Source organism: Biomphalaria glabrata, chromosome 6, assembly GCF_947242115.1.
Source record: "Biomphalaria glabrata chromosome 6, xgBioGlab47.1, whole genome shotgun sequence".
Classification (NCBI taxonomy): Eukaryota; Metazoa; Mollusca; class Gastropoda; family Planorbidae; genus Biomphalaria; species Biomphalaria glabrata.
This window is the reverse complement of record NC_074716.1, coordinates 50,080,569-50,101,081: the sequence shown is the minus strand read 5'-3', so window position 1 is coordinate 50,101,081 and position 20,513 is coordinate 50,080,569. Positions and strand designations below refer to the sequence as shown.

Genomic DNA, 20,513 nt, shown 5'->3' with positions numbered 1-20,513 from the left:
CAAACTATGGCGGTGTACTTTGTCAAAAGCCTTAGAAAAATCTAGTAAGATAGCATCTATTTGTTCACTATTATCTAAACCCCTTGAAAAATCATCAATTAGTCCTATTAGTTGTGTTTCACATGATCTATATTTCCTAAAGTCATGTTGGTATGGTGTGAGGACATTATGTTTGTCTAGGTGGTTTATGATGTTGCTACATATTATGTGTTCTAGGATTTTACTTAATATGAGATTTTTTTTTAAGTATTTTTTTTTATTTTGCTTGTTATTTGTTTGTACCTGCACACCTTCAGACACGTTGTATATTATATAGATACTAGTATAAACATCCCAAGCAGCTGTCTGGGGTGACGCGGAAGTACAACTGCAGCTTCGAAATAATTAGAACAAAACACTCGGCTAATGGGTCCCGTGTTGTTGTTTTTTTTTGTTTTTACTTTCTTATTTACGAGTAGGCCTAGCACGTTTTGACCTAACCGTGCAACTGTCTACTACAGATTGTGATCAATTCAAATTAACGAGAATATAATGGTAATGTCTCCAATTCCGAAGATTAAGGATGCTTATCTTATCTTATCTTAAATAATACAGACGCTTCTTCAAAGAAGAAGATGATTACGTTCTACGCGTCATGCATATTAACCAATGACTTAAATTCCGCCAAGTCACTGCTCCATGCTCTAAAAGCGCTAGGGAAGAAGGAGTATTTGTATAAATGTGTCCTAGCATATGGGACGAGGAATGTTCCTTTATCTTTTGTCTTTCTGAGTATTGTATTAGATTTTGTTTTTGTATTTGAAGATTATGGTTCAGTGTTTTATGTATAATTGCTACTTTACTTTTGAGCCTTCTGTCCTGAAGGCTTTCTAAATTTAGTGATTTTACTAAAGGTGTTACTCTAGTCAAATGTGAATATTCGTTTGTTATGAGTCTCACTGCTCTATTTTGTGTCTGTTCCAGTTTCTTAATGTTTTCTTGAGTTGAGGGGTCTCAAACGGAGGATGCATATTCTATTATTGGCCTAACCTGCGTTTGCAGTGATTCACATGACTATGCAGACCCAGTTGCGACCTACATATTTTCGCGCACCTCGTGCAGACAAAGCCGTTGTCCACTGGCGGTCTATGTTCTCGTTTTCTGCACCTGTCTTCAATAATGTCTTGTCTTTGAGTCTCAAATCTTTGTCTCGCAGCCTTTGTGAGAACTCAGCCAACTGTCTCCGACATATGTCGTCTGCTATCAGATACTTTCCTCTGTGTCTGTGAGGGCGAAATGGCGACTGAGTTTATCTTTATAGCGCTGACGGGAGGAGGGGCACCTCTGTTTCGCCGTCCTCCTTTAAGCTCGCAAAGAGGATCAGCTTTAGCATGCTGTCGTCTCCCATGCGGGATAAGTGTCCGTCCCAGCACAGCTGTCGAATGGTAATCATCGCTTCTGTACTGTCCACACCGGCCTCCAGCAGAACGTGGTTATTTGTAATGTAGTCTTGCCAGCTGGAGTACACAATTAATTAAGAATGACAGTATTTTGATATTAAAAATAATAATAATTATATTCCTTTTGAAACCTGCCTTTTTACTTTCTTGGGTGGACCACTTCTGGGGCCGATTTTGAGTTTGTGTTTCCACACAAACTGTCTTTGTAACTGTGACGAGATGTTAATTAGTTATTATTTGGCTTGTTAATTATGTCTAGGGGAAATTTTATTAATTTTATCCCGCTCACATATAAGATTTTGTACAGGCACACCGCAACTAACAGTAAGAACAGACCAATATTATAAGTTCATAAATAGAATAATTTAATAAATGAAAGATTACAAGAGATAAATGATTAAATAAAATTATAATTAAGAAAATAAAAGAAGTAAAGGTGCTAATATCTATAATAACTGTTCATCATGGATTGCTAATTATTGAGTGATTGGAGGAGAAGAATGTTCCTATGTCTGCTACTTATTTTTCTTAGCTGCTAGCTCCTGGGTCGTCTTCTGGCGGTCGTAGGACTGGCACTCAGAAGGATGAGTCATCCGGCTCTGTCTTAGGACGTCGGCTCGGGATATTCTCTATGCTGTAGGCAAGCTGGCTCTAGGGTGAGGCCACTGCCTGTTTAGCAATAGAGAAGGTTGGTGCTGCAGACTAAGCTGTAGTGGGACGATCTCTCAGCTGTGATCTCTAGCTCGTAGAGAGCCGTGCTAACTCAACACCAGTTTATCTTCTGCTGCGAAGGTTGCTCTAATCTGTCGGCATTAGGCAATAACTATTGGGCAGTGGACAGTTTGGGCCGGGTACTGGGCAGATGATACTGGGCAGTATAGGGCACTGTGGACACTGGGCAATATGTTAGGGCCAAGGACAGTAGGCAATGCCTTCTTGCTAACAGGTATGTAATTGGGGGGAGTGTATCTGGTGTGGTCTGCCTCGGTTACAGCTTTCTATGGAGATCTGGTAGTTGTAGCAATCGTGTGTAGTAACCAGGGGTAGCAATCAGGGGTAGCAATCAGGGGTAGCAATCAGGGGTAGCAATCAGGGGTAGCAATCAGGGGTAGCAACCAGGCTGGGGATAAGAAAGACAATTAGGAACCTCCTAAAGGTATTGAGCAGGGATTCCCATATGCCTTGCAATCATTCAGATGTAGGCATTGGTATCAATCCCAATAAGGCATTTAAGACAATCATGTATAAAATCTTAAAGCATGCGTATAACTCAATAGCAAACAAAATACAGGTAAGATAACTACAGTAAATGTGTCATCATATAATGTAGGATGATACTAGCTAAGATTCATCCATTAAATGAGATTACGGCAATAAGTAATCAGTTACAGTAAAATGGGGAATGAGCATATTATATACTAAAGGATAAGATGAAAATAAAATATTAGGGATATGGCTACAGTAATAAGTGTTTGATATAGTTAATCAAAATTACATTCATCCAAGGAACTATAAGTTCACAAGGGTGGGAGACATAATAACATGTTTGAGGGATATACAACAGAAATGTGAAATGACTAATTTCACATGGGCTCTGTAAGTTTAGAGCACTGTGATCTAAGTTCTTAGACAGTACTTAGATTCACGAAAGGTTATTGTTTACATTCATCACTAAAATACGGGAATGGAGAAACATAACAAAATCAAATATAATAACTATGGTTTCAAATGTAGACCACCATAGCGGCATTAGTAATACTATATGAAGATATAGTATCGACATAAAATAGTACAATGTATATACATAATAAAGTCATAATGTAATGACGGGGAACGTGGTTGTGTACTAATGTGTACTCACACATTCCTATAATATAAAATAAGCATAGTAAAATGTTTACACTTACCCGTTTGTCCCTAATGAAACCTCACAACTAAACTTCCTAACAGAGGAGACTGTATGAATCCTAGCGGGCCTAATTTGGAATGCTTTGGTCTCTCTATATATATAGATGGGACTTTTCGTTTAACGGGTGGGGAAGAAAGCTAGCTGATTTTCTCACATGTATCGATGTACCGGAGATGTCAGGCGTCAGGTCAGATTTATGGTCAATATTCGTTGCCTACCGTGAGAGTAAAGTCTTAAGCGAATATGTATCTGTCCAGCCCGAGTGCAATGCTATTCTTAGAGCGATGTGTATCCTGCGGGGGGGGGGGGGGGGGGTAGGTGTGAGAAGTTATTAGGGCGCGGCGTGTAGCGCGGGTGCAGCGACTTCATAGTGTCACCTGTCCAGCGGTCAATAATTAAAAGTTAGCCCTAGAGAAGCTAGTTAATGTTTTATGTCGAGATTCGTCCCGTGAGAAACGTGCGAGGGGGGATAAATCCTACAAGAAATTAGTTATGGGTGGACAAGAAAATAATTGTTTAAGTTAAAAATTAAAGTTTCTCACGGTTTGCTGGGAAAAACTAAAATGAACTTATGTATGCAAGTTTCGTATCGTCACATACCCACCCACTTAAAAAGTATTCGCAGAATACTATTAGTACTTGCATATAAGTTTCATTTGAGCTTTGTCGTTGTCCAGTCTAATTGTCCTAAGGGAAAAAAAAAATGAATCTGAATTCGAGGACCGGTTCGTAAGGGAGATTGGGCCTCTAGGTATCCGTTTTAAGTCTAATTTCGATCCCACCGTGGACTGTTGTGTTTGGGTGGAGAATAACGTGACCTGTGGTTGAGGTCAGGTTTGTTTTGGTACCTGTGCGTCCTACCTGAAGCAGTGAGGGGTGATGGGGTATAGTTGCAACATGATGGACTGGGCGGGAATCGGTGGCGACTACCACCCTTGTGATTCCATGCAGGTATCATATTTATACGTGGGGGCCAAGATTGTTGACCATACCAACGCCGTCTGACACTGTCAATGTCAGGAATTAGGGGTTTAATTTCCTTAGTTCGGTTGAACTGAGGTGTTGAGTGATGGCGCCCAGTGTTTGACTGATTTGGGCCATCCTTCTGTCTAGTCGTTCTACCGACTGGCAGGGAAAAATATGGCTTCTTGACATTTCCTAATGGTACGTATTGGGAGCCAAGAATAAAGTCGTACACGGGTGACTCCATAACAGCGGCGTTTATGGTCCCGTGCACGTATCGACATTCTACATGAACCCTCGCTATGGGCAAGACCATTGGAGGTGTAGTTTTGTCGACGGTTTGGATCTCTACCGTTTCACCGGTGAGATCTGCCGAATCAATCAGCGCTTCCTTTATTATGGAAGTAAAAGAGCAGGCTGTATCAAACATGATATAAGTTTGAACGCCGTTTATTAGGGCCTGCTCTACACCTGGGGGTGATGTAGAGGGGTGAGGAGGTATATAAGGGATTTCTGGGCCTACCGGGTTACCAGTCTTGGGCCGTGGAACGGCCGTCAGGGCCGATACGACGTGTGGGGCATGTTGTTGTCGAGTCCTCCTGTCGTCACGCGTGTTATGTGAGTCACGGTGAGAGGGGTGGTAGGAATTATTCTGGCGTGATTGATGGGGAGGGCGGTTCGACTGGTTGGATGGGTGTTGTGAAGGGACACGTGCCTGGCTGTTTTGATTTTGGTTGTGAGGTGTGGGCTGGGCAGGGGAGGTTTCGCTAGATTGTGGTTCTGTTACGGGTGTCTTAGCTTTCTGGTCTCGTCTGGCAGCTATGTATCGGTCTGCATCAATTGCAATGTCAGAAGGGTCACTCGCCTGTTGCTCATTGACATATATTCGAGTTTCCTGCGTTAAGCAGTCTCGAAGCTGCTCAGCCAGAATAAGGTTTCTAAGACCTTCAAATGTTTCGGGCATTTTGCTTAGGGCTAGCCATTTCCCGAGGTATTTGTCCAGCCTGTCGCAAAGATTGACATAAGTTTCTTTGCGCTCAAGGCGGGACCCTCGAAACTTCTTGTGGTATGAATCAGAGGTTAGCTCAAATTGAACCAATAGTGCCTCTTTCAGGGCTTCAAAGTCCTCCCGTTGGTATGAGGGGAGCTTTGTGTAAGCCTCGTAAGCCTTGCCCCTAAGGCATTGAGCTAGCCTGAAACACCACCTATCCTTGGGCAAGCTATAATAGCGTGCCACCTCTTCGAATCGTGTTAAATAAACTTCAACACTTTCGCTCTTCTCATCGAAGGGCTCGAAGGGGATGTTGGGTGAGCTATTTGAGGACCCTTGGCTGGAAGCTGGGCTAGCAGGCTGAGAATCAGCGACTGTGCGAGCCGTCTCATTCTCTTGAGCTATTCTAGCTCTCTCAGTTGCCTGTCTCTCCCGCTCCATGGCTAACTCGTGCTCATGTTTTTCTTTATCTCTTGCTAACTCAAATTCCCGTTCCCGGGCTACCCTCTCCTCTAATTCCCACTCATCCAACTTTTGTCGGATGTAGTCAGAGCGATCTTTCCCTTCTAATTCTAACAATGCCGCCGTCTCTGTCAACTCTTGTATTTTGAGTTTTCTGTCAGAGTCAGTCTTGGATCTTGTATTGCTGGCCATTATTTATGTATGAGAGAAATAAAATGGGAAACTAATAAGACTAAAAGGAGGGATATTACTGAAGTAAGAGCGTTCTATGAAGCCCGTATGAAACAACCACGTTGCCCGTGATAATAATACAATATTAAGTACAGTGATGCAACTTAAAATAACCACAAATAATAATATTATACTAAGTTAATACGTGATAACATCTAAAGTAAAATAGATATAAAATAAAGACTCTAGCAACACTCATCACTCCGTTTGCAATCCGTTACTTTAAGATAATGAAAGTATATTAGATATAGGAAAGTTCTACTGCTGTATGCCTGTGCCTGTCTAATAAAGGATTCTAGTTTCAGATCCCCGGACGGGACCACATTTATATGTGACGAGATGTTAATTAGTTATTATTTGGCTTGTTAATTATGTCTAGGGGAAATTTTATTAATTTTATCCCGCTCACATATAAGATTTTGTACAGGCACACCGCAACTAACAGTAAGAACAGACCAATATTATAAGTTCATAAATAGAATAATTTAATAAATGAAAGATTACAAGAGATAAATGATTAAATAAAATTATAATTAAGAAAATAAAAGAAGTAAAGGTGCTAATATCTATAATAACTGTTCATCATGGATTGCTAATTATTGAGTGATTGGAGGAGAAGAATGTTCCTATGTCTGCTACTTATTTTTCTTAGCTGCTAGCTCCTGGGTCGTCTTCTGGCGGTCGTAGGACTGGCACTCAGAAGGATGAGTCATCCGGCTCTGTCTTAGGACGTCGGCTCGGGATATTCTCTATGCTGTAGGCAAGCTGGCTCTAGGGTGAGGCCACTGCCTGTTTAGCAATAGAGAAGGTTGGTGCTGCAGACTAAGCTGTAGTGGGACGATCTCTCAGCTGTGATCTCTAGCTCGTAGAGAGCCGTGCTAACTCAACACCAGTTTATCTTCTGCTGCGAAGGTTGCTCTAATCTGTCGGCATTAGGCAATAACTATTGGGCAGTGGACAGTTTGGGCCGGGTACTGGGCAGATGATACTGGGCAGTATAGGGCACTGTGGACACTGGGCAATATGTTAGGGCCAAGGACAGTAGGCAATGCCTTCTTGCTAACAGGTATGTAATTGGGGGGAGTGTATCTGGTGTGGTCTGCCTCGGTTACAGCTTTCTATGGAGATCTGGTAGTTGTAGCAATCGTGTGTAGTAACCAGGGGTAGCAATCAGGGGTAGCAATCAGGGGTAGCAATCAGGGGTAGCAATCAGGGGTAGCAATCAGGGGTAGCAACCAGGCTGGGGATAAGAAAGACAATTAGGAACCTCCTAAAGGTATTGAGCAGGGATTCCCATATGCCTTGCAATCATTCAGATGTAGGCATTGGTATCAATCCCAATAAGGCATTTAAGACAATCATGTATAAAATCTTAAAGCATGCGTATAACTCAATAGCAAACAAAATACAGGTAAGATAACTACAGTAAATGTGTCATCATATAATGTAGGATGATACTAGCTAAGATTCATCCATTAAATGAGATTACGGCAATAAGTAATCAGTTACAGTAAAATGGGGAATGAGCATATTATATACTAAAGGATAAGATGAAAATAAAATATTAGGGATATGGCTACAGTAATAAGTGTTTGATATAGTTAATCAAAATTACATTCATCCAAGGAACTATAAGTTCACAAGGGTGGGAGACATAATAACATGTTTGAGGGATATACAACAGAAATGTGAAATGACTAATTTCACATGGGCTCTGTAAGTTTAGAGCACTGTGATCTAAGTTCTTAGACAGTACTTAGATTCACGAAAGGTTATTGTTTACATTCATCACTAAAATACGGGAATGGAGAAACATAACAAAATCAAATATAATAACTATGGTTTCAAATGTAGACCACCATAGCGGCATTAGTAATACTATATGAAGATATAGTATCGACATAAAATAGTACAATGTATATACATAATAAAGTCATAATGTAATGACGGGGAACGTGGTTGTGTACTAATGTGTACTCACACATTCCTATAATATAAAATAAGCATAGTAAAATGTTTACACTTACCCGTTTGTCCCTAATGAAACCTCACAACTAAACTTCCTAACAGAGGAGACTGTATGAATCCTAGCGGGCCTAATTTGGAATGCTTTGGTCTCTCTATATATATAGATGGGACTTTTCGTTTAACGGGTGGGGAAGAAAGCTAGCTGATTTTCTCACATGTATCGATGTACCGGAGATGTCAGGCGTCAGGTCAGATTTATGGTCAATATTCGTTGCCTACCGTGAGAGTAAAGTCTTAAGCGAATATGTATCTGTCCAGCCCGAGTGCAATGCTATTCTTAGAGCGATGTGTATCCTGCGGGGGGGGGGGGGGGGGGGGGTAGGTGTGAGAAGTTATTAGGGCGCGGCGTGTAGCGCGGGTGCAGCGACTTCATAGTGTCACCTGTCCAGCGGTCAATAATTAAAAGTTAGCCCTAGAGAAGCTAGTTAATGTTTTATGTCGAGATTCGTCCCGTGAGAAACGTGCGAGGGGGGATAAATCCTACAAGAAATTAGTTATGGGTGGACAAGAAAATAATTGTTTAAGTTAAAAATTAAAGTTTCTCACGGTTTGCTGGGAAAAACTAAAATGAACTTATGTATGCAAGTTTCGTATCGTCACAGTAACCTTGATCTATGTCAAGTTGCGGGCGTTGCTGTGAATGTAATTTAGTCGTTACAAAATGTATGAGTATGAGTGATCCTCGGAGCCGCCATCTCGTTTGAATTTTATCGTCACTCCATTAATTTAAAAAAAGTAATAAAATAATATTGAAAGTGTTCTTGTCTTATAAACTACAGACGTTACTTCAAAAGAGAATATCATTACGCCCTACGTGTATGCACTTGTTAATCTAGTTTTGCATATTAATTAGAAACTTAAATTCTTTATATCTTAGTCCTCTGTCCTCAAGCGTCTCCAAATGTAATGGTTTAATTAAAGGCGTTACTCTAGTCAACTGTGAATATTCCTTTGCTATAAAATCTTACGGCTCTATCTTGCGCCTGTTCTAGTTTCTGCATGTTTTCTTGAGATTTGCTCGGCTACACTGGCTGCCTGGTCGTGCGGTATGCGCTCTGGACTGTCGTTCGGACTTCTCGATGGTCCCGGGTTCATACCCTGCCCTCTGCCATCCCCCGTCGTCCTGCGGGAGGTTTGGACTAGGAAGTAAATTATCTTCAACTCTGAAGGAACATCCGAAACATTTTTAGAAACATATATGCTCGTAGGACGTAATTATCTTTTTCTTTGAAGGAGCGTCTGTAATTATGGATAAGATAATCAGCATTGTGACATTTTAAACATATTTCACCAGCTGACTTAAATACAATAGGGAAATAAAACAAAAAAGTCGTAAAGGAATCGGGGTTGGTATCGATTCCTGATAGAAAATAAAAATATTCATAATCGTTGTTTACTTTCCCTAGTCTGAAATCTTCCATTTCTATGTAATTAGTCCTCGGAAGATAATTAACAGTGTTCCCCCTTTTTTTAACCTACAAATATCTTAACCCACAATTGGTCTGCCTGTCATATAATAGTTGTTTTTTCAGACGTCTTTTATTTGGCGCCAAAATAATTGCAAAATCGATTTTCGTCATTTTAGACAGACTGTAAAAAAAAATTGAAAGTAAATTTACATTTAAGGTTCAATTGTTGCATAATATAATGTAGGGCGATTCATGTCATTCTTCTTGACCAAAATGTCAGAGGAGATTGTTTCTACAGCATAACTAATGTTTACATGCTAGCAAATTTTTTTTGGTTAAATGTTGAAACGGATTTACTTGATTATGGGGGCGTGATGGATGAATGGTAAAGTACTTGGCTTACGAACCGATGGGTTAGGGTTGAAATCTCGTGTTGAAATCTCGTGTTGAAATCTCGTGTTGGAATCTCGGGTTGAAATCTCGTGTTGGAATCTCGTGTTTGAATCTCGGGTTGAAATCTCGTGTTGAAATCTCGTGTTGAAATCTCGTGTTGGAATCTCGGGTTGAAATCTCGTGTTGGAATCTCGTGTTTGAATCTCGGGTTGGAATCTCGTGTTTGAATCTCGGGTTGAAATCTCGGGTTGAAATCTCGTGTTGGAATCTCGTGTTGAAATCTCGTGTTGAAATCTCGTGTTGAAATCTCGTGTTGGAATCTCGTGTTTGAATCTCGGGTTGGAATCTCGTGTTTGAATCTCGTGTTGAAATCTCGGGTTGAAATCTCGTGTTGGAATCTCGTGTTGAAATCTCGTGTTGAAATCTCGTGTTGAAATCTCGTGTTGAAATCTCGTGTTGAAATCTCGTGTTGAAATCTCGTGTTGGAATCTCGTGTTTGAATCTCGGGTTGGAATCTCGTGTTTGAATCTCGTGTTGAAATCTCGTGTTGAAATCTCGTGTTGGAATCTCGTGTTTGAATCTCGGGTTGGAATCTCGTGTTTGAATCTCGGGTTGGAATCTCGTGTTTGAATCTCGGGTTGGAATCTCGTGTTGAAATCTCGTGTTGAAATCTCGTGTTGAAATCTCGTGTTGGAATCTCGTGTTTGAATCTCGTGTTTGAATCTCGTGTTTGAATCTCGTGTTTGAATCTCGTGTTTGAATCTCGGGTTGGAATCTCGTGTTTGAATCTCGGGTTGAAATCTCGTGTTGAAATCTCGTGTTGAAATCTCGTGTTGAAATCTCGTGTTGAAATCTCGTGTTGGAATCTCGGGTTGAAATCTCGTGTTGGAATCTCGGGTTGAAATCTCGTGTTGGAATCTCGGGTTGAAATCTCGTGTTGAAATCTCGTGTTGAAATCTCGTGTTGAAATCTCGTGTTGGAATCTCGGGTTGAAATCTCGTGTTGGAATCTCGGGTTGAAATCTCGGGTTAAAATCTCGGGTTGGAATCTCGGGTTGGAATCTCGTGTTGAAATCTCGTGTTGGAATCTCGGGTTAAAATCTCGGGTTGGAATCTCGGGTTGGAATCTCGGGTTGAAATCTCGGGTTGGAATCTCGGGTTGGAATCTCGTGTTGGAATCTCGGGTTGAAATCTCGGGTTGGAATCTCGGGTTGGAATCTCGGGTTGGAATCTCGGGTTGGAATCTCGGGTTGGAATCTTGTGTTGGAATTTCGGGTTGAAATCTCGGGTTGGAATCTCGGGTTGGAATGTCGGGTTGGAATCTTGTGTTTGAATCTTGTGTTGGAATGTCGGGTTGGAATCACGAGTTGCAATCTCGGGTTGGAATCTCGGGTTGAAATATCGGGTTGGAATCTCGGGTTGAAATCTCGGGTTGGAATCTCGGGTTGGAATCTCGGGTTGAAATCTCGTTGATGGCTGGGATTTTGAACCTCTGGATTTTGAGGGTGACTTTGAATCCACCCAAGTCTATTGAATACAGGACATTAGGAAGCGAAAATAAATGCGGTTTCTAAATTATTTCTTTTACCTGACAACAAAAGAATCAATTTAAAAAAATAACCAATTAGTTAATTAACTATTGTTAATAAATTATTTTATTTGGTATCTCGACCAAGGGAAAACAATTGTAATTGACTGAAGTGGTGGTAAAAGCTGAGTTATTCCCTTTTATAGGTCGTCGTCTGAGTCTTAGTGAACACAAGACTTGAAAATAAGGCGAGACTATAGAAACCACAGATAACTCTACAATTTTCCATGCTCATAAGCAGAGTGGTTACCGTGTTGGCTCGAGTAGGCTTTAGTCAGGTGTAGGAATCCAGGGCGTTCCCCTTTTCATTTAAAATTTTTTAAAAGCTTTTTTATTGTTAGTCTAGATCTAGTACACATTTAATTACATGACTGATCCAAACTAATTGATACAAGTACGCTTGATATAAGCTTTGTTTAACCCTTCTTAAAGTGCTGAGCTGTTTTACAATGAGTGCATAAAAAAATGGAGGCTAAACTACCACACGCGCCTTAAGGGTTAACATTTTTGTTTTATGTATTTTATTTTCTTGTTGCATGATGCAGTTGTGGAAGGTAATCAATAGTTCTGTCCAAACGTTGGGTTACTGTCCTGCAGCTAATTGGACCACTGCTGACATAACGCAATACTCCCTAAAGCTTATCTATCACCAGAAATGGAACACAGACAACATAAGACTGTAAGATAATCTATCATTCTCTCGCCCCCTCCCTCCCTTTTTTTTTTGCCCTGAGTAACAAAACGAATGGCCATAGCGCTGTGTGTCAGACATACCCCAAGGGACAGTACTTGACCACAGTAGAGACCCTGTACAGAGCACGTCAGACATTTATTAGGATTTTTTAAAAAGTCTTAGTACATTATATCATATGCATAATAAGCCTGGTAGCTTCTTCTAGCATATATATCGCAACGTGTATATACAATGTATATAGCAACATTGATCATAATGCATTAGTTTAGGCTTGGTAGAGGTGTGGTGGCTGAGTAGTAAAACGCTTGGCTTCCGAACCTAAGGGTCCCGGGTTCGGATCTCAGTGAAGACTGACTTTTCGAATTTCGAGTTTAGCGCTATGTGAAGTAATACGTACATTTTATATTTTAAAGATTTTCATACATGGAGGCGAATCCATAAATAGCCAGCTTTTTCTTTGGTGTAACAGGTGTTCAGGATAAAGGGGGTGTTGATAGGCTGGTTGTTGTTGTTGTTGTTGTTGTATTTAAAGTTATAATTTATATATATAATTCTCTTCTTCACTCAAGAGTTTGGACGAGAAGAAGAAGTCAAGGAAAGATCACTCTTTTATTTCTGCGGATAGAGTTATCCCACTAACTTTACGAGCCTTGCGTGTAGCAAAGTCATACAGTATATCATAAAAATTCTATTTCCTACATAGATCACGCTCAATAGCGAGAATTAACAAATGTTTCCATCTATCTACCATAATAAATGAAATAAAGTAATTCTTCATTAGTTTGAGGCGCGAGAAGTTTCTTTCACCAGATTCCAAAATTACGCATAATGCCGTTTTTTTATTGCGCGTAGGATTGGCGTTTTCCTTATTGAATGACACTCCAAAATGACATTTTTGTCTATATATTTCAGGAGATTCGAATGAGTTTTCTAAAGATTTTAATAATTTCCGGATATTTCCAGGACTTTTTCGCATATTTTGCAATTTCAGGAGATTTTCAGGAGCTCCTAGTAAATTGACAGGAGGCCGCAGGAAATCTGTTATAAGTTATACAATGGATTAATTTAATAATTTATACACCTAGAATTAGCGCAGGTCCTATGAGGTGCAGGGCCCACTGCGATCGCATAAGTGCGGAGCCCTCTGCGGTCAGCTAAGGCCGGCCCTGCAAAATAGCGGCGCATGTACGCCGCCGGTCGACTAGTATTGTAATAAACCTGGTGGTGGCACAGATGGGGGTGTGTAGACAGCTGACGCCAATCGCCCTAGGCCAGCGCTAGAGTTGAGCGGTCAACCGTGACGAGTTACGACGGTCAGCCAAGACAGTTTGGGAAGGATCGGTGTTGTGTGTAGAGCTCAAGAGCGTCACGAGGGATGTAGTCAGGTGACCAACCAGAAGGGTCCAGTGATGTTCCGTCCGGTTCTAGAAGGCCAGCTGGGACCCTATATAAAGAGCAGAGGTGTCACAGTTAAGGAGGTTCCGAACGGGGTTCAGTACAATGGCTCAGCACAAGCCCGGAACGAGACAGAGAGACCAGTGCAAGAGTTGATACGGCGGTACGGTTATTAACGGAAATATTTGTACAGTCTTAGGTTGCCAATTGTACAGTGTCGGCTGTAATTTATCGAACATTAAAGTGTTACGTTACTTTGGAGCCCTGAGTGGTCATTTTCTCTTGAGTTGTTGGTGTCTTGTGGTGCAGTTTGCAGAGTGCCTGGATAGTGAGATTCGTTACAATATAATGTTTCCACTTCTGCGGAATGTTAATATAAGCTCTCCGTTTAATGCTTCACTTTAGTTGACAACATTGGAGTTCGATTTAACTCTTTCTCTCCTAATCGACGATACCATCGTTGATTTGGCCTCATTAGATTAAATTAATGTTTACTTTATAAACTTGAATTTGTATTATATAAGAATTGATTCTATACCAAATACAACATTTTTCTGATAACAAATAACAAAGCTATTGAAGCTGAATCATAACAGGGGAGCAAAATGAAGAATTCCGTCGAAAAGTGGGGAAAATAATTACGGAGAGAAAGAGTTAACGTACTGGACATTATTTACTTTATTTCGAAAAAAAGTCGAATAGTTTTGATAACAAAAGGCATATTGTAGGTTAAGAGCGTTTTGAGAACTTCCCCCCTCCCCCTAAAAAAAACAACACAAAAAGAGAGCTTTAAAAAAATTAGATAAACCAAAACCGAATTTAAACTTGATCAAGCCCCTATGCTATTTAAGATATGGCGCCCTTTATAACTCCGGATTTGTCAGTGTCAAATATGATTTTGGAATACCAAGAGAGTTAATGGTGATGTACAATTAAGAAGTATATACATAGTGCAATGATACATTTTTAACTTAACTCTTTCTCTCCGTAATTCTTCATTACTATTTCACTACCTGTTATAATTGAGCTTCAATAACTTTGTCGTTTGTTACCAGAAAATGTTTGATTTGGTATAGAGTTAAAGAGAAATGCATGCTCTTTTTATATGACACAAAATAACGTTTATTAAATTAAACATTAATTTAATTTAATGAGGTCAAATCACCGATGGTATCGTCAATTAGGAGAGAAAGAGTTAATTTTCACTTATCATCGTCATCCCTAACCAGACTGGGTCACGCGCAGTCCATTTCGCAAAGTCCCCGCACTTGTTAAAATCATTATTATTTATAAAACATTCACTCGGTGGGACCCCAAAGAAAATCGAGGATCCTAAGCTATAGCTTGTGTAGTCTTATCTTATCTTATAAATTACAGACGTTACTTCAAAAGAGAAAACTATTACGTTCTACGCGAAGTGACTTAAACTCTGCTAAGTCATTAGTTTCCCTCGGTGATTGAGGCAATTCATTCTCTGATCTAGTGACAATATGGGACAAAGGAGAACTTGCACGAATTTGTCCTAGCATATGGAATAAGGAATGTGTCTTTACGTAAATTTTACAATGAGAATGAAAATGTTCCCCAAACATTGGAAGGCGTACTAAGTGTTGCCTACAAGCTTGGCAAATAAAAGTGCAGCGTTGTGTACTTCTGTGTGTGAAGCAGATAGTCTCGGGTTCGATGCTGAAATTTCGTTTAGCCGCCAACTTGCTTGAAATGAAGAGACCAACTGGTTGCAGCCGGCTTCAGAACGAGGCAGCTGGAGGTCACTTACAAAGGCCGTGGGATATACAACAGCTGCCGAGGAGAGACGCAGACGGCGAAAAGAAAATCTAAATCAACCACCGTCGAACAATGGTTATGCCTGCCTGGATGTGGCAAAATATGTAGGTCACAGATGGGCTGCGTAGCCACGGGAAATATTGCATTCCTCATTAATCTTTAGACTCGAAGTCAGGGCCTTATTATATTTGAATGACAAATAAAATTTGAAAGTTTAGTTAGCAACATTGTTTTAAAACGTAAAGAAGGAATCACTTGTTGAAATCATAAGTTGACCAACAAATCGAGTCTAACTGAAGTTAGCCGACTTAGCAATGGATTCAGGACACAACGACGCCAGGCTGTGTCTTAAAGGCTGCGCCAAAAGGTTTGCACCATAACTCCTGTTTTTAAAGGCTAAGCCAAAAGACTGAGCCAGAACTGCTGCGCCTTAAAGGCTACGCTAAAAGGCTTGCGCCAGAACGAATGTGCCTTAAAGACTGCGTCATAAAGGTTTCTCCGTAACGGCTGTGCCTTAAAGGCTGCGCTAAAAGGGTTGCACCAAAACGGCTGTGCCTTAAATGCTGCGCCAAAAAGGTTGCGCCAGTACGGCTGCGACAAAAGGTCCTTCGCAGCGGACCACGCTATCCATATTATTTTATGTCCTTTTTAAAATGTTGACTTAAATAGAATAGCAGCAAAATGTTTTGTCACCTGTTAAACTTCATATTGTATACAAATATGCAATGTATATAAACGATATATCTCCAATATACATGTCATATAAGCATAAAAGACCAAATGTGGCTTCAGATCGAGGACTGCAGCTCCTGGCCTTAGCTCGATCAATACATATGAACTACGGTAGTACTCATTCCGATGTGGGTAATACGTCTAGACAGGGGAGATAAACATGAATATATTCCTGGTTACTTCCCCTAACGGATACTCATTTAGGACCTAGTGTGAGTGACAGTCAGTACAATAGGCTCTAAAATAATAATGTAATAATAATAATCAGTATAATGATCTCCCTTAGAAATCTACTAATTATAAAGGAAAACAATATTTATAACACGTATTCTCCAGCTCGTCACAACCCCCCCCCCCCACAACCTACCATAACCCATATAGATATGATTTGAAAATTTACAAAATATTCACATTAAAGTCATCATTCGTATCCCCCCAAAAAATGAATGCGTGTTGGTCTACTCTTGTATGTGTTTATGTTTGCAATCACATATAGATTTTATGAGTGAGATTTACAAAAAATTTGGAATTGGTAAAATTTTAAAATATGTAGTAAAATTTCCAACAATGTGGAATTTATTAGAATAGGGAATATCCAGTTGACTTATAACCAGTTGACTTATATCCAGTTGAATTATAACCACTTGACCTATATCCAGTTGACTTATATCCAGTTGACTTAAAACCAGTTGACTTATAGCCAGTTGATTTATAACCACTTGACCCATATCCAGTTGATTTATAACCACTTGACCCATATCCAGTTGACTTAAAACCAGTTGACTTATATCCAGTTGACTTAAAACCACTTGACTTATATCCAGTTGACTTATAACCAGTTGACTTATAACCACTTGACCTATATCCAGTTGACTTATAACCACTTGATCTATATCCAGTTGACTTATAACCAGTTGGCTTATATCCATTTGACTTATAACCACTTGACCTATATCCAGTTGACTTATAACCAGTTGACTTATAACCACTTGACCTATATCCAGTTGACTTATAACCAGTTGACTTAGAACCACTTGACCTATATCCAGTTGACTTATAACCAGTTGGCTTATAACCAATAGAGAGTTATAGCCAGTTATGTGTGAGTAATTCCCCTACCCACACCCATCACATATAAGAACAGACACGAACCAATCAAACATTGTACAGACAAATGATGAAACATGTGACCCCCCTCCCTCTTCTTGCTTCCTTTGGGACCCCCCGGAGAGAGACGTAGAGACCATGAATGTACACAGTAGTCTAATGTATTTCCCATTAACCCGCAAGTTCTGAAGTTTCCTAAGGGAAATCGCCTCAAAACAAACCTTGAACATCATAACCTGACACTCTAGTCCAACTTCAAGTTCAATCATTCAATCAATAGTCGAAGAAAGTGGTAGTCTTATGGACCTCCTTCACCAATCGTAAACAAACAACATTTAGCCACGTGGTTCTCTTCTATACAAATTACGTAATACACAAGGCCTGTCATGTGACAGTTTTTTTTATTGTTTTATCAATATTATCACGTGGCTAAATGTTGTTTGTTTAAGATTGGTGAATGAGGTCCACTGTGGTGACCATGTGTCAGTGGTGTTGTTAAAAGTTTTAATAGGTCATCGTTGGAATTAGAAATTCCGAAACAAAAAATTTGTTAAAATAATCTTTTTTTTTTTTTTTCAAGTATTAGACTTGCATATCATCGGCGTAACAACAAAATATGTGCAGGACAAATTATGTGTATGAGACCAGGGGCGGAGTTGGGGGGGGGGGGTAAAAAAAGCGTTATGGAGTAGGGATCCATGTGTGTTTTGTGGAAAACTAAAGGACAATTTATAAAAATTATGTGAGGATTTTTTTTTTCTGTGTGTGGAGGGGTAGAAGGAGTTGCATTGTATAAACCGAGGGGCAGGAGATGGAATCATGACTCGAGCTGAGTTGTGTTGTTGAGCGTCTAAAAGGAGCATGGGGATTGTCTCCCAGATACACTTATCCCTCCCCCCCCCCTTTTCCCAACAGTCCACAAAAGAGTTTGGACTAGACCGCCGTTGACTATTGAATAATGATGATAACAATAACAGTATTGATAGTAAACGTGTTGTATATCTTGATGTTAATTTTATCTAGAAATCGATTGTGACATATGATTGTGTCCTGCTTGTGTCATACGATTGTGTCGTGCTTGTGTCATATGATTGTGTCATATGATTGTGTCGTATGATTGTGTCCTGCTTGTGTCATACGATTGTGTCGTGCTTGTGTCATATGATTGTGTCGTATGATTGTGTCGTATGATTGTGTCGTATGATTGTGTCGTGTTTGTGTCATATGATTGTGTCGTGCTTGTGTCATACGATTGTGTCGTGCTTGTGTCATATGATTGTGTCATATGATTGTGTCGTATGATTGTGTCGTGTTTGTGTCGTATGATTGTGTCCTGCTTGTGTCATACGATTGTGTCGTGCTTGTGTCATATGATTGTGTCGTATGATTGTGTCGTGTTTGTGTCATATGATTGTGTCGTGCTTGTGTCATATGATTGTGTCATACGATTGTGTCGTGCTTGTGTCATATGATTGTGTCATACGATTGTGTCGTGCTTCTGTCATATGATTGTGCTGTGCTTGTTTCATGTGCATGTGTCGTGCTTGTATCATATGATTGTGTCGTGTTTGTGTCATATGATTGTGTCGTGCTTGTGTCATATGATTGTGTCATACGATTGTGTCGTGCTTGTGTCATATGATTGTGTCATACGATTGTGTCGTGCTTCTGTCATATGATTGTGCTGTGCTTGTTTCATGTGCATGTGTCGTGCTTGTATCATATGATTGTGTCATATGATTGTGTCGTGCTTGTGTCATATGATTGTGTCATACGATTGTGTCGTGCTTGTGTCATATGATTGTGTCATACGATTGTGTCGTGCTTCTGTCATATGATTGTGCTGTGCTTGTTTCATGTGCTTGTGTCGTGCTTGTATCATATGATTGTGTCGTATGATTGTGTCGTGTTTGTGTCATATGATTGTGCTGTGCTTGTTTCATGTGCTTGTGTCGTGCTTGTATCATATGATTGTGCTGTGCTTGTTTCATGTGCTTGTGTCGTGCTTGTATCATATGATTGTGTCGTATGATTGTGTCGTGCTTGAGTCATAATGATTGTGTCGCACTTGTGTCATATGATTGTTATATTGTCACGATAGTGGGGTTTTTTTTTTTGAACTAATAGTGCATTGTCTCCACAATCATTGGACATGCTTGGACCCAGAGGTACCTATAAATCTATTTCAATACACTACTAGGATGAAGTAACTCAACGCTGAATGTAGTTTCCCTAAAAGTTCAATGCTTTCAAACTCAATTCAATAAAATGAGTGATTCAACATATGAATCACTTGTCCACTGACTTGACTAGGAGAATATAGTTGAAATAAAACAGTGAAGATACAGGAGAACAGCAACAACCCAATAGTTAATGAGCACAATTAAGCAATCTACTTCTAACAATGACCTATGACTAAAATGACTAATGACCAGCGACTGTCTACCGTACAATGACTAACCAACCTGGATACCTAGCTTCATGCTCTTCATATAGTAGCTCCTTCGATCTTTCTCGATTTTTTTTTACCGGTCAGTGATATTAGTTCTATCATCTCATAATTTCACCTTGACCCTGCATCATGTAATTACAAATCAGGGTTGTCTAGAAAGGTCTGCTTTATTTTCTCACGCACACGCAATGTGACCTAATAATACTGACTAATGACGTACTAGACGTCAGCCTGCATTGTGTGATGTCAGCCGGGACAGTATACACCCGCATAGGGCATATATGATTGTGTGTTATGATTGTGTGCTACGATTGTGTCATGTGATTACAGCATGTGATCGTATCACATATAATGATAACTTCAAGTGATTATTTCATATTATTGCTACATGTTATTGCTTCCTATGATTGCTTTAAAGTGATTGTTTCTCATGATTGTATCATATGATTGTGTTCTATGATTGTGTGATTGTGTCCTGTATTATTATTATGATTGCATCATATGATTGTGTCATATAATTGCGAGAGTTGTGTCATGATAGTGTCAAATGATTGTGTCAAACGATTGGTCAAATAATTGCGCCATATCAATTATTTTGGCAATAAAGAAGTCTTATGAATGACACGAATCACGACAGTGGCAGAGATCACGTGGACGATTACGTCACATCAATCACTGGGCTACTTATCCTTTGGGTCGTTTGGTCGGTAATGATTTCCTGAGGAGCAGACGTGAATCATGCCGAGCGCGTGGGGACGGAGAGTTCACTTCCGGTAGCGGCTACAAACTAATGCGATTTAAAATACAAAACCGAAGCACCAAGGTGCACCTTAAAGCTGTGGCGGTTTATGACTTAGGCACGTTTCTAGCTAGGAGGGACCTCTGTATGGCTTGACTTGGGTGCGTCATGACCTCGGCGGGAAGATGACTTAATAG

General features: G+C 40.1%; 2 protein-coding genes across 6 annotated transcripts in view; one reads left to right on the top strand and one right to left on the bottom strand.

Moving 5' to 3' along the window:
- The window catches only part of LOC106076442 (uncharacterized), a 116,534-nt gene that overhangs the window by 66,850 nt on the left and 29,171 nt on the right, over positions 1-20,513 (top strand). The window lies entirely within an intron of this gene.
- On the bottom strand, positions 1,605-8,340 carry LOC129926691 (uncharacterized). Of its 2 annotated transcripts, none has more exons than XR_008778409.1 (2): positions 3,347-8,340; positions 1,605-2,559 (listed from the first exon to the last, which is right to left on the bottom strand). XR_008778409.1 is itself a non-coding variant. In XM_056032265.1 (2 exons), the coding sequence occupies exon 2, from the start codon at positions 5,954-5,956 to the stop codon at positions 4,115-4,117; it is 1,842 nt and encodes a 613-aa protein (XP_055888240.1). In that variant the 5' UTR covers positions 5,957-7,235; positions 8,023-8,340; the 3' UTR covers positions 1,605-4,114. The 2 variants fall into 2 exon arrangements, 1 of the variants encoding a protein (XP_055888240.1); XM_056032265.1 differs by having other exon boundaries at positions 1,605-7,235; positions 8,023-8,340.

Bases quoted from the DNA above. Each gene is read 5' to 3' on its own strand.
- LOC129926691 (XM_056032265.1), bottom strand. From the start codon at position 5,956: ATGGCCAGCAATACAAGATCCAAGACTGACTCTGACAGAAAACTCAAA.